Below are 15,601 nucleotides of genomic sequence, written 5' to 3'. Positions count from 1 at the left end.
TTAAAAAAAAACTTGTTTTTTTATATTTAATTTCTGAACGTTTTGAATCAATACATGTTTTGATTTTGGCTCTCCGCAGATGAATAACTAAAACGAAATTTGCATATTTATTTTTTTGCTAAATGGCTTTCTCATAGTTTTGATCGAATGAGTTTGAGAAAAAAAGGAGCGGAGAATTTTTTGGTTACTTAGAAAGGCAACTAGAACTTTTAATTTTTTACGATTATTTTTTTTTAGCAAAAGATATACGTAACTTATAAATTAGCTTACGTAACAAACTTCTGTATTCTCATGTTTTTATTACGGATATGCTCTTTACGCTAAACCTTAAATTGTGTCCCAGTTTCTTAAGAATGACCCCTGAATCACAAAAACCGTAGAGTAAATAGTTGAAAATACTAAAAATACTTTAGCGTAAAGAGCGAGGTATTAGGAGGTGAGACCATGATATGCGTAATAATTTCTGTTCGTTTTAAGTTTTAATTCTGCTCCTTACTTTGAGTTGAAAAAACTTTTTCATACTTATTTTTTCATTTTTTTTTAAATAATGCTAGAAAAACCTGTGCTCCCTACATGGAAATTTTCTTCCCCCATGATAAATTCCTCCAAGGAAAGTTCCCCCAAAATATCCCCCTCTTCTCAGCCCCCCCCCTCCTCCCCAACCAAAAAATCCCCCTGAAAACATCTGTACACTTCCAAATAACCATTACTATATGTTAGCACTGGTTAAAGTTTGTATAATAATAATAATAATATTTATTTCAACAAAGCGACTATCACAAGCCCAAAAGGGCCGAATTCGCACTTCAGCGTCAGTACAACATCATAAATTGCAATCAATAAAAAGTCAAACGATAAAAACTCATGAAGTTAAAACAGGGAAAACAAATTTAAACAAAAATGTAGCTAGCAAGAATTACAAAGTTTGCAATTGCAAAATAATCACTCAAACTATAAGATAAGAGTGGAGTGAGAAAAGAAAAAAAACGGGGGGGGGTATTAATTTAAAATTTCAACTATGTGAGGGATTAATGTTCTTAGATAAGATAAGATCTTTAATTTCAAAAAATAACTATCACAAGCCCCGAGGGACGCATTCCGGAATTCGCATTCCAGAGTCATAAAACCATAAAAATAAAAACACATCATAAAAATAGCACAACAACTAAAAAACTGGTTAAACAATGTCAAAAACAACTAAATCAGAAAGGCAAAGCCATTCATTTGTCAAAAAAAAGAAAAAATTAAACGGCAATATGTCAGAAAGTTGAAAAGGTAAGTCGTAAAACAAAACTAAAAGAGTGAGATAAAATTAGCGTTGAAAAGGTTTAAAAGAGAACATATAAACAATCGGTGGGAACAAACGAATCAAACGAACAACGACCTAAAGCACCTCACATGAAAGAGAAAAAAAAACGGGGGGAGGCGAAACTAGTTGGCTATTTTATTTATTTTTTCTGTGATGAAGGGGACAAAGGTTTTTTTATATCTGGAGGTAACGCAACGAATGGGGGACAAAACTGGGATGAGCTCAGAAACAGCTCGAGGCTGTCGTAATCTGGATGGTGAGTGACGTTTGGGGAAAATACTTGCCGTCACAGGGTTCGGTATTGCATTTTTTGAAAAACGAAGGACAACGACGCCCTCCTTCGCTCAAGGGTTTCCAAACTACCTCTTTTTTAGGAGCAGAGAGTAAGGTACCTAGCCTTCTTTGAATATTATTCGCAAGGCTCTTTTTTGGATTGACTCAATTTTGTCTGATTCTTCACGGGAGATGCCAGGGTGCCAAACTGGACAAGCATATTCAAGATGCGGACGGACAAACGACGTGTACAACCTTAAGGAGTGAGAAGGGGGGACACTATATTTACTTAGGAGCTTAAGGAGGGCGATAGACGCATTAGCTTTATGGATGATATCTTTAACGTGGATATCCCACTTTAAATTTGACGAAATTGTGACTCCAAGTAATTTAACCGAGGATGCATAAATTTCAGGAGGGATAGGATTAAGAAAACAGGGCGAGGATTTGAGGAAACAAATCGGCATTATCATGGACTTAGAGGGGTTTACGGTCATATCTAGGTCCAAAGCCTCACTTCCAATTTCATCGAGAATACTCATAGGGTCGCTTATTAAATTTTTGAAGCAACTTTCAACAATCGTTAGGTCATCAACAAATTTCCAACGGTCAGGAACTTCCTTTGCAAGGCTGTTAACCATGACTGAAAAAAGGAGGGGGCCTAGGAGAGTTCCTTGGGGTATGCCATTGTAGATAGGGAGAGGATTTGAGTAATGGTTCTGGTATTTAACCACCTGTGATCTATTTGAAAAATGAGGCAACCAATTTTACCAGTAAGGGATCGATATTGAACTCGCTTTCTAGTTTCTCAATTAAAATATTGTGGTTAACAAGGTCAAAGGCTTTCTGAAGGTCAATAGAAATTAAGTTTAGCCAGGAATTAGGTTTTTCGAGGATTTTCCCGATGTGGTCAATAAGAGAAACGAGGTAGTGGGAAGTAGAAGTTGATTTTAGGTTTCCAAATTGTTTCAGGTCAGTAAGAGGTAGGATTTTTTCCTTTAGCAAATCTGCAAGGAATCCTTCATACAATTTTGAAAAAATAGGAGTAAGCGTAATAGGCCGAACACCATCAAAGCCAGGCTTTCCATTTTTCTTTTTCAAAGGGGTAATAAAACCCTGTTTCCAAATTGTTGGAATTTGCCCAGACTTAGTAATTTCGTTAAACAGGACAGACAAGGGCTTAGACAGGAAGTCACCGAAGGCTCTAATAAGGGGAAACGGGATATCCAAAGGACAAACACTTGTCTTTCTTAGTTTATCAATTCTTCTTTCAATCTCAGACGGGGAAACAGTCGGGAAAAAGGGGGATGGGGCTCCTGTTGATAATTGGATTGGCAATGCTGGAAGGCTCTGGACAATGGAAGCGAGAAATTTATTTAGATTATTTGCAGTAACATCAGGGGGCTCTGGTAAGTTGAAATTAAGCTGGTCAAGACTCCTGCCACATAGCTTTTTAACCTCGGAATACCAGTTTTTTGGCTTATTAGTGAACAATTCTTCGATCTTATTTTTGTAGTATGATCGTGCCAATTTACGAATTTCTCTTTTAATTGATTTTCTTAATATATTGGCTTGATCGAGTTTACCATTCTTAAACAGCTTCAATTTGGTTCTAATTAGTGTTTTTATTGTTTGATTAATAAAGGGTTTGTCACTTGAGCACCTTTTAAACCTTTTTTCTGGGAAACAAACTTGATATTTATCAATTAGCTTTTTATGAAACGTGGCTGTTTTCTCATCAAGGTTTTGTAAACTATAAATGTCGGACCAATCTTCAGTACTCAGCCACATACCAAAAGAAAGAAGACCAGAATTTAGAAGGGGGCGGTAAGTGCTATAAGTCTTTGAGAAAGTATGCTTAAAAGTTGAGGAGGGGGACAAAAGAATGGAAAAATGATAACTCCCACCTAATGGGGGCAAAGTTGAGGGAGGGCTGTAAAAATTATACATATTAGTTAAAATAACATCAAGAGAGGTATTTCCCCGAGTTGTCGGTGTTTTAACAATTTGTTTTACTTTAAGTGAAGCACAAAAGGAATCCATTTTAAGGTCGTTGGCATCGCCAACTAAAAAAAGGCCAGCATTGGGGTACTTAGAAATAACAAAATCAGCACTTGCCTGTAATTGCTGGACAAAATTACGTTTTGACTCGATATTTTGATTTGGGGAATAATAGAAAACAGCTATTGCAATAATACTAAATGGACGAGGGAGTACTTTTGGTCTAACACTTAGCCAGAGGATTTCATCATACTCGGATAAATTAGGGACTTGAATAACCTTTGGGTAAAGGTGACTCTTAGTAAAAAACAGAACTCCGCCACCTTTTTTCCCGAGTGGGTGGTCTGAAGGACGGAGTTTAATAAACTCTGAATAATTTGTCAGGTGTAGGGACCCTGGGTCATGGGATTGAACTTCAGTAACAGCTATAATATTTATCAAATGTGATTCTGAAACCACCTCGAGTTCAGTAAGCTTTTCAAAATTAAGACTTTCAGCATTAGTAACTAAAAGTTTAGGAAAAAACAAACCGATTGGGGAATCGCGACAGGGAAACTTGATGGGTTTGAGAATTTCCTGGGGGGTAGGGTTTTAATTTAATTTTATTATGCTTTGGAGAAGAGGGGTAAGAGAAGGATTTGCTTTGGGGATTTGGATGTGGGGGGACGGGCAAGGATATGGACGAAGCACGAGGACTTATTATATGACAATTATTGGGCGCAAAAAATCTCAGACCTGAGTCACGTTTACAGGGTAGGCACGAGGGATAAAACGAATGGGCTGGGTTTTCGTAAGGTGCTGGGAAAGGGGGGCTGGGTGGGAATAGTGATTCATGTCCGTCAAGAAATTGCTGGTTTGCGGCGGAGTAGGGAGGGTATGGGGCAGCATACTGTAAGGGGGAAGGAAATAGGACTTCTGTATACGGAGAGGAGGAGGAGATAACAAGGGGTAAGGCGGGGGAGTATGTAATCGGGAAGGGTTTATTAATTGTTGGGCTGAAAATGCAGGGAGATAAGAATGGGTGTCGACAGGAACCTGGCCAAGGGGAGGATGGGGTCGTGAGTGCTTTCGACGCTGGCCTAAAAAGGGCGGGGCCTCCCTCCGAAATCCATCTCCGTTTTTTGTCAAATTCTTATAACTAGCATCGTGCACATGCGAAGGTATAGCTTGTGGCTTAGAGAATAACCTACTAAACGACTTTGGTATAAAAACATGATACTTGTCACAACCGAAACAACGACCCGACATAAAAACGGAACAAATTGAAACATGGTCAAACAAGCACGAACTTTTATTGCAAGAACCCGTCAGAAAATATTTGCAAATATGGAGCCGATTACATCTTTTTCCGTGGTTACATTTTGCACGTAAAAAATCCTTGCAAACTGATTTCGTTTTTTCTTTATTTTCAATTACACGCTGATCACCATTTTTTTTCCAGCTAATTCTTCCGTTTCCTTCACTTTCATATGCCACAAGTTTCTCATAAACAATTTCAATATCTGCATCGGATTTCGTAGTAACCTTATTAGTCTTTAAAACAAAGGTGTCATTATCCTCTTTCAAATTCAGCATACAACCGGAAGCCGTTAAGTAATTCCTGTATTCGGATACAGTGGGATTACGTTCATGAATAATTGATTTCATTTCAACATTATTAACTTCACCGTTCCGGTCAATGTCATTGCTAATCACCTGGTTTGTCACTGGTTCAAACGCCCTTGAGGTCTCAAATGAATTTACGAAGGGAAATATAGCATTTTCTGAATTTTTTAATTTCACTTGATTGACTTCATTATTCTTTGTTATATCACTGTTTTGAGTTACAGATAGGGGTTCAGAAATTACGGTCGAAATGTAGCTTAATAACTCTTCTAGTCTGTCTTTTAATGGTTTAAGAATATCAAGATTTGTCTGGCAAGCAAAATCTTTAACACAGGGATTTGGATACGTTAAATTTTCTCTGGTAACATATGAGTAAGGTTCGGTCTGAACTGATACCTCACGTGAGCAGGTTCGTAATTTTCCAATGGTGGTGTTCAGAGTATAGGATGGGTCGACGGAAGAAAAGGTCTGGCACTCAGTCTGACAAGAAACTTCAAGAGGGGGGGGGACGTCACTTCATGTTGTAAATAGGGAGAGGCTAGAGTCGACTTCTGCGAAGGGGGGAGCACCGGCGATTTCAGCTCTTTTAAGATATTAAGCATCTTAGCTCTTGAATTTGGAGAACGAGGGGTGCGAGGTGAAGGTAAAACAGGTGAATTTAAAGAATTTATTGGTATTTTCTTAGAGGAGCAGTCAGGACACCACCAGCTCTCACTCCAATTAGCTGTATCAATTTTGGCACACTTTTCCGCTCCTGCGTGAAACGAGCAATTGCACCCTCCACACTTCACAGAGTTTGAAAAGACTCTAAGCCTACATTCGGGACAAACTAGTCTTTGTCTGACCATTGTTTTTTAAGAGGCTAATGGTCCGGCTGAAAAAACTTGGTTCAACAGTTAACAACACTAGATCCTCACACGTTGGATGCTAGATGAAGACTTCAAACTTCTAACCCCTCCCACGGGGACTGTGGGGGAGTAAGTCGTCCCCAAAGACATAGTTATAATATGTTTCGATTACGCTGAATAAAATGGCTTTCGCAGAATTTTGATCCAATGACTTTGGCAAAATAATTAGCGTGGGAGGGGGCCTAGGTGCCCTCCAATTTTTTTGGTCACTTAAAAGGGCACTAGAACTTTTCATTTCCGTTAGAATGAGCCCTCTCGCAAGATTCTAGGACCACTGGGTCACCCCTGGGAAAAAAAACACAAAAAAACAAACAAACATATAAACACGCATCCGTGATCTGCCTTCTGGCAAAAAATACAAAATTACACATTTTTGTAGATAGAAGCTTGAAACTTCTACAATATGGTTATCTAATACGCTGAATCTGATGGTGTGATTTTCGTTAAGATTCTATGACTTTTAAGGGTGGTTTCCCCTATTTTCTAAAATAAGGCAAATTTTCTCAGGCTCGTAACTTTTGATGGGTAAGACTAAGCTTGATGAAACTTATATATTTAAAATAAGCATTAAAATTCAATTCTTTTGATGTAGCTATTGGTGTCAAAATTCCATTTTTTAGAGTTTTGGTTACTATTGAGCCGGGTCGCTCCTTACTACAGTTCGTTACCACGAACTGTTTGAAAGTAGTTTCCTAACTTCTTGAAAGAAAAAGAACCCTCAGTTAACCTTCAAAATGACAGTTATAAATATGTTGCAACACTACGCATATTTTTCTAATTCATAGAAGGTGCAGACATGGTAAGTAATCTTTTCAGTATGTTTTCAGTCATTTTTAAAAAATCATAAATTTGTATGATATTTGTTGGGCCATAATGACTTGACATAATAATATTGCTAAATCAAAATTTTGATATACAATTCAAAACAGAAGAAATGGGAGCAGAAATCTACATACGTTATAGGCATTGCTCGAAGAAAACATAATATAATCAATTCTCTTCCCAGGATGGTTCTGCCTTCGAAGCTGCCTAGGTGTATAACTATTTTCCAGCGTTTCGTTGGTACAACCAAGATAGTCAGGACGAGTTCCCTAAAATATAAATACATAAAAACAATGGTGAAATATTGCAACAGTTTATATACCACATCCACCATCAAACATCTTGATACTTCAGCAGACTTTGCTGCAAAATTACCGAACTTCCACAATGGTAATTTAGAAAACGGTATGTTACAAAATGAAACATTACCGAAGAGCAAATAAATTAAAACAAAAAATTCTGACGATTATTGACGAACAATTGTATTAAGGAAAAATTTAGTCTTTTCAGATAAAACATGCACAAATTTGATAAAAAGAGCTAAAAACTTTCAACCATAGAAAAACTGAGACTTCTGACTACCTTGAGACTCAAGATGGAGGACCACCGAAAGGACCAACCGTTCGAGCGAATTAGTCAAATAGGATAGGGCGCAAATATTCACTCGTAGAAATTCTATATAGTGCCTTTTGAAATACTGCATCCAAGTTATATTACAACAGTAAGATATGTAACAAGAATTTTAGTGATAGCCACATTTTAAATAAACAAACCAAATGTTAGGCTATCCTAGACTATGCTCAGTTTACTGCTCAAAAGCTATGCTATTGCTCAGTTTAGAGTATTCCAATTTCACTTACGTGAAGTATTTCACTTCTTTTGTTTTCGTTTACGAAAATCATTTCCTTCATTTCAGCTTATGTTTGAAAACGAGTGTAAGAAGATTGCTAAAGGATGTATATAGGTATGATTAAATTATACTAGTCTATTATAATATTTGGAAAAATAATTGCATAGTATTTCTTATTATTTCAGCTAAATAAAATAGGCGCTGGCTCCGGTAGACAAACGGGATTGGCTCCGGCTTAACAAAATGGGATTGGCTCCAGTAGATTTGAAATGGGTAATGTATGTAAGGGGAAATTTTATGCCTCTTGGTAAACGTAGGAAATATTTAGGGAGAAGTAGACTGAGGTATGGTCCTTACAGTTGCCCTATGCGTGGAAAGATAGTTCAGTCTTTACATCATTTTTTAGGGGATTGTAGGGTGTTGAGAGGGTTGCGCTTAGAATTTTTTGGTAGGGAGGTCAGGGGGAGAGATTGGATTTTGGAAATTTTTAGAAGTAGGTTTTACTTAAATATAAATAATATTGGAAAATTCGTCCGAGTAGGTATGAGGCATCGTGATGATTTTCTTAAATAATTAGTTTTAGAGTCTTTTCAGTCTATGTTTTGTTGATGTATTTTTTCGCTTACTTTGTGTATGTCACCATGGCCCAATTGGGCTTTCATTTGAATAAATCTATCTATCTATCTACCTATGTATGTATTATGCATTATGTTTCGTAGTTGATGTAGCAAATGACGGAAACTGACATTAATTGGCAGTAAAATGTTTAAAGTAACCACTGGCTGAACGATTAAAACTATGCACGAATATACCCTAGAATCTTGTTTCCAAATAGGAATGAAAGAAAGTGTATATATCACTGAACAGCGAAAAATCTAAGATATGTATTAATATGTTTATTATTAAAATTCTTCAAAATTAAACACTACAAATTATTAGTTCGATTAATTGACTTACCTACACGAGAATATTTTTGACCAATTGGGCTAGCACATTTCGTTGTGTTTATCCCTTTAGTTGACTACTGAAATGTCAATATTATCGTTTTTTCTTCCGATTCGGAAACATCACTTTTCTTACTGAGTTTTGGCATATTCTCATTACCTTATAAAAGCCCTATATTTGTTCAATGTTGTAATAGTTATCTATATTTGGGTTATTCAACCGTTTGGCACCACTTTTCAGGTATTAGACAGTTTTCGCTTGTTCGTCTTTAAGATTCAGTGGCAATGAAGGAGAGAAATTTACACGGAAAGAAAGATGTTGATAGTTGCACAACAATCAAAATAAAAAACGTAGAAAATCCCACTTTCAGGAATGAATAGACCTAAGATGGAGCCAGAGGACGAAAACTATTTTTAATGTCCTTGGTACTTTAAAATGAATCCTTTTAAAGCCCAGCGTGTCTGCATAAAAGCTTATTCTTGCATAAGAAACCCACACCCATCTTAAATTATTTCCGCGTCCCTATTAAAAATACTGACAAAATAACACACAAGGTAAACATGGACACTCATAAACTCGCATATCTGAGAGCACAAGAAAAAATCCTGATCATCTAGTTTCTATTAAGCTCCATTTACAATTTTTTTTCCAATTGTATCATGCCAGTTTATCATGTGTCAATAGTTGCACGTGACAAAGTAGCATTAAAGTATGCTTTAAATTCAAGATGGGAAAATCTCACAGGTAGTATCGCCACTCTGAACATTATTTTAGCACCCAACAAAAAAGATCCAATGTACTATTTTCAGAGCGAGAAGGCACCATATTCTGGGATATGAATTAAACTTATATCACTAGAAAAGAAGTCCGTTTATTTTCGTAGAAAAAACGTAGCAACTCGTAAGAACGAATAATAGGTGTTTTACTGTTGAAATAGACCAGACTTTTTTTTATTTGCCAGAGCGGGATAACCTCTTATATACCATTTGGAAAGATTAGCATCTTCAACATTTTTCGTTGGGAGAGAAAATAATTATAGAGTCCGTCGTTTGAAATGTTTAGGGTAGAAGGAGGAGGAACCATGACCCTCTGCACTATTCCTCCTATGTAGATGTAGTAAACATTATTGCAGACAGGACCAAGCTACGGTATCCATAGCATATTCATTAACAAAAAATGTCTAGGCTTTATAGCATAGAGTAAATCTTATGCTTCTTAACTGTAAAGGGGGGAATTGAGGTATTTTAGGAAAGAAATATTCTCTTTCGGTTTCGATGGCACCGAATAAGCAAATATTTAAAGATAAGAATATTGTAAAGTTTTACACTGAGTAACTGTTATAATTGGCTTTTCCGAAGTTTTAAACATTTTTTCAGCTCATTGTAGAGCAAAACACAGGAGCTGATGGCTAATATCTATTCAATACGTGTACATGCAATTTAAAATGCATCTGTTAAATTTCAGAGTAGTAGTTCGGAGTAGTTAGTCAGCATGAAGTTTCAACAACTTTGAAGGCCCAATGTGACACGTATTCAAAAGATACATATCAACGTTGCCAACGGTTTGAAGTAAATTGTACCAGTTTTACGAATAAATTGCGTCACTAGAGGATAATTTGTACCCTCAATTTGTACGAGGTTAAAAATTTGCCATAACAAGAAGAAAATTTTCGGTAACGCAAAACTTAAACAGATATCTGAGTAAGAAAGAAGCAAGTAAACCCAAAATGTACAAGAAAATTTATATTGTACCGAAAATTTTCCAAGTTACCCTAATTCGTACAATTGTACCACGTTTGCAAAGCTGTACCTATCGTCTTTAAGTTCCTTAGTATGGTTAACACATAACGTTGAATAATATATGAACAAATGAAAGAACGCTGAAACCTGACACTTTGAAAACTAAACAAATAAAATGGAGCTGATAGAATCTGATAGACCTAAGCCAGATACGTATATAGAAATCTTACAGAGGTAGCCCGACACTTCGAAGAAGAAAAACTTTGAAAATACCCGCACAAAATTAGAAAAGCTATATAAAAAACCTGAGATAGTAAAGCGAAGGTGCACAAATATCATAAATTTAAAGTTGGGAGGCCCCTCCATTGTAGTGTTCAGAACTCAGATATAATAAATTATAGTTGTCGTTTGAAAGAAAAAAAAAATGTGATATGACGATTAAACGTGAGCACAAAGGAGGCAGACTGCTGCATTATAATATGTTACAGACTATTAATAAACCGCTGTATTACATCATATTTGTTTAAAAAAAAACAACAGCCATGGTTTCGGTAGAACTATTAAAAAACACAAAGAGCACAAAGGAGGCAGACTGTTGCATTATAATATGTTACAGACTATTAATAAACCGCTGTATTACATCATATTTGTTTAAAAAAAAAACAACAGCCATGGTTTCAGTAGAACTATTAAAAAACACAAAGAGCACAAAGGAGGCAGACTGTTGCATTATAATATGTTACAGACTATTAATAAACCGCTGTATTACATCATATTTGTTTTAAAAAAAAACAACAGCCATGGTTTCTGTAGAACTATTAAAAAACAGCTTTATATTATATGTTAATTCGCTTCAAATAGTTCTTTACTCATTTTTTAATGTTAACAAAGGGTTAAAAGAAGAGAAGTAGAAATATTCGGATACTTATTGATATTTCCATAAGAAATTTTTTTTTTAATTTCGCTGTCTTAATTTTTAAATTCTAGCCGTTTTTACAGGTTCAGTTCGTTTTATACAAAAATGGAAAGGCAAAATCTATTTATTCCTCTCATCCCACAACCCAAATCAGCCCCAAAATCTTACAGTTTTTTCTGGCATTAACTTATCAAAACCGTCGTTTTGTTTATTATTTCATCCTCGGGGGAGGAGGAGGGTGGTTGAACCCCCTCAGTCTTCCACATAATTGCACCAATGACTTGCAACTGTAGTAGAGGAAGGAATTTCCTCTCTCCTGTATCCACTTATAACAGGCATACAATATTCGTAATCCTCTCCTTGTAGGAGTAGCTGTAAAGGTTTAAGGTTAAACACGACCAGGCTTACATGTTTAGAAACAAATGCATCGTTAAGATTTGTATTGTGTATAAGCATACGATAAGCTCCACTTCCCGGCTCAGTATTCAAATCCCCTCCAAGAATTGTTATGTCACCAGAATGTCGGGTATGACGAATTAGCTGAGAAGTATCAAATGCTTGAAGAAAACGATGAGCCAAGTATTCGTCGTGATTGGTATCATATTCGGCATGAAGCTGAAATACAAGGGAAAAATGATATATTATAAGAAATAATATATATACATATATATATATATATATATATATATATATATATATATATATATATATATATATATATATATATATATATATATATATATATATGTAATCGAATGTATGTGTGTATGTGCTGTATGCATTATTGCACCGTTAATCTCATCGCAAAATTACTTTATTAGGTTGTAGAGTACATTCTTGCAAAAACTTTAGGAATAAAATTCCCCCCTCCAAGGCCCTCTTTAACAGTTTTGTAAAATTCGAATCTCCAGTGAAGGGGAATTGTCAAGAAGCGGGATTTCCCCGGAGGGTTTCCTTGGAGGAAAAATGGTCCGTGGGGGCGACTTTTCAACCACTTATAAATCTAAAATGTCAACATTATTAATACTAGGGGGGAATTATCCGCAGGGAAAGGGCAGGAGACTTTCCACGGGCAAGGGGGGACTTTCTCACGGGGAGGAATTTTACGGGGGAATCTTCTGCTGGTAACTTTTCCATGGAGAGACAATTTTCCGCAAGGGGGAATTTTTCCTTAATTTCTTTTCTTTAAAGATCACAGCAACGGACGGATAAGCTAGATACGGACAGATATAGAAAATAATAGAATCGAATGTAAATAAAAGAGAAATACATGAAAATAAGAAATAATAATATACATGAACTAAAATGATATATATTAAAGAATATATGATAAGGATACAAAATAAATATGAAGAAAATTAAACAACAGCTACAAAACTCTCTCGCGACTAATTCATATGGGAGCTAAACATTTTTTTTCTCCACACAGCCTGAGAGTTTTGGCCCCATAAGCCCTTGTGGGAAAAAAAAAATCTGTTCACGGCAAAGTAATGATATAAATTGAGAAACTATTATTCCCAGATTTACAAAAAAAGCACATGTGCAACAAAAATCAATACATATATTTTTTTTTTTAACCTTACCTATCGGCTTGAGGAATCGAGCTTAAAGTTTCTCAGTGCTTGTGAGGCCTAGGTAGCTTCAAACTGTGACTTAGAGAGGGGGGCAGGTGGTGAAGGGTCCGGGTCCGATACTTTCAAATGTTTTGTAATACGAGCCCCTTGTGGAACTTGGAATATAAGCACGATGAAGCCGTCAGGTCAATTTAACGACACTATCAACTCAATTCATTAAAATAATGTATCTGCTATACCTTGGGAAGGATTTGGGATTGAGTTGAAACTTAAAGTGATATTTCTTTTCGAGGTGGTGGGGCAAGGGGAATTCAAATTTAGCCTTTGTGGAAAGGATGAGAAGGACCCAAAAAAAATGTTCATCTCTGATCTGCCCGGAAATTTGTACGTTATGAACCTCTATAGGGATATTTATTTGCGCCCATGAAATAGCAAGATAAATAAAACAAGAGCTCATATGGTATGAGCTCTAACAAAATTATAAGAATAAATAGATTGATTTATAAAGACAATCAGAGGCTTAATGCCGGTCAGGATTTAAAATAAGAGCTCTGAGTCACGATGTCCTTCTAAATATCAAAATTCATTAAGATCCGATCACCCAATAGTAAGTTATAAATACCTATTTTTTTCTAATTTTTCCTCTCCCTTTAGCCCCCCCCCCAAGATGGTCGAATCTGGGAAAACGACTTTATCAAGTCAATTTGTGCAGCTCCCTGACACGCCTACCAATTTTCATTGTCCTAGCACGTCCAGAAGCACCAAACTGGCCAAATCACTGAACCCCTCCCCCAACTCTCCCAAAGAGAGCAAATCCGGTACGGTTACGTCAATCACGTATCAAGGTCATTTGCTTATTCTATCCACCAAGCTTCATCTTGATTCCTCCACTCCAAGTGTTTTCCAAGATTTCCCCCTCCAACTCCCCCCGATGTCGAAAGATCTGGTCGGGATTTGAAATAAGAGCTCTGAGACATGAATTCCTTCTAAATATCAAATTTCATTAAGATCCGATCACCTATTCGTAAGATAAAAAAACCCCAATTTTCACGTTTTCCAAGAATTCCGATTTCTCTCTCCAACTCCCCCCAATGTCACAGGATCTGGTCAGAATTGAAAATTAGAGTTTTAAAGCACAAGATCCTTCTAAATATCAAATTTCATTAAGATCTGGTCACCCTTTCGTAAGTTACAAATACCTCATTTTTCCAAATTACCCCCCCCCCCAACTCCACCAAAGAGAGCAGATCCGGTCCGGTTATGTCATTCACGTATCTTAGACAGGTTTTTATTCTTACCATCCAGTTTCATCCTGATCTGTCCGCTTTAAGAGTTTTCTAAGATTTCTTAGCCCCCCCCCCCCCAAACTGCACTCCCCCCCCCCCCAATGACGCTGGATCCGGTTGAGATTTGAAATAAGAGATCTGAGTTACGAGATCCTTCTAAATATGAAGTTCTGATCTGATCACTCCTTCGTAAGTTAAAAATATGTCATTTTTTTCTAATTTTTTAGAATTAAACCCACACACTCCCCCAATAGAGCGGATCCATTCGAATTCTGTAAATTGCGTATCTAAGACTTCTGCTTATTTTTCCCATGAGGTTTCATCCCGATCCCTCCAATCTAAGCGTTTTCCATGATTTTAGGTTCCCCCACCCCAAACTCCCTCCAATGTCACCAGATTCGGTCGGAATTTAAAATAAGAGCTTTGAGACACGATATCCTTCTAAATATCAAATTTCATTGAGGTCCAGTCATCCGTTCGTAAGTTATAAATACCTCATTTTTTCTAATTTTTCAGAATTACCCCCCCCCCCCCAACTACCCCAAAGAGAGCGGATCCGTTCTGGTTATGTCAATCATGTATCTAGGACTTGTGCTTGTTTTTCCCACCAAGTTTTCCAACATTTTAGGTTTATCCCTCCCAACCCCCCAATGTCACCAGATCCGCTCGGGATTCAAAATAACAGCTCTGAGACACGGTATCCTTCCAAAAATCAAATTTCATTAAGATCTGATCAACCGTTCGTAAGTTAAAAATACTTCATTTTTCTATTTTTTCCCGAATTAACGGGCCCCCACTCCCCCCCCACACGGTCAAATCGGGAAAACGACTATTTCTAATTTAATCTCGTCTGTTCCCTGATACGCCTGCCAAATTTCATCTTCCTGGCTTACCTGGAAGTGCCTAAAGTAGCAAAACCGGGAACGAAAGACAGACCGACAGAATTTGCGATTGCTATATGTCACTTGGTTAATACCAAGTGCCATAAAAAAATTTAGTGTACCCTGGTTGGTGGCCGGTGTTCCGCCTCCTGAAAATACCTCCCAAAAAAATACCTTTCCGCGGAAAATCCCCCTAAAGAAAAGTAAAGAGCTCCATTAAGCAAAAAAGGAGTGGAATAAAAATTGAAATAATTTTAAAAACGTAAAACTGCCACAAATCACCGTCAATAGATAAATTAAAACCAGAATAATCATAAGTTACAATAAATAACCGAGTTCTACTCAAAACGAGCAAAAATTAGCATGAGTAGGGCTGACAAACCCACGCCTCTAAAGACCAGAACCTGATTTGCACTTTACTGAAAACAAAATACATTTCAAACGTGTTCACTTTTTTTTCTTGATTAAATAAAAAAGCATTAAGCCTTTAAG

At 36.7% G+C, this 15,601-nt stretch overlaps 1 protein-coding gene across 4 annotated transcripts in view; it reads right to left on the bottom strand.

The window, feature by feature from the left end:
* The window catches only part of LOC136036697 (putative neutral sphingomyelinase), a 56,683-nt gene that overhangs the window by 23,057 nt on the left and 18,025 nt on the right, over positions 1-15,601 (bottom strand). For all 4 annotated transcript variants that reach the window (XM_065719011.1, XM_065719012.1, XM_065719014.1 and 1 more), the window contains 2 exons: positions 11,777-11,983; positions 7,053-7,187 (listed from right to left, as the gene is read on the bottom strand). In XM_065719011.1, coding sequence (XP_065575083.1) covers positions 7,053-7,187; positions 11,777-11,983 — 342 coding nt within the window. The remainder of the gene's footprint in view (positions 1-7,052; positions 7,188-11,776; positions 11,984-15,601) is intronic.

This window comes from Artemia franciscana, chromosome 15 (genome assembly GCF_032884065.1).
Source record: "Artemia franciscana chromosome 15, ASM3288406v1, whole genome shotgun sequence".
NCBI lineage: Eukaryota > Metazoa > Arthropoda > Branchiopoda > Anostraca > Artemiidae > Artemia > Artemia franciscana.
This window is presented reverse-complemented; position numbering and strand designations above follow the sequence as displayed.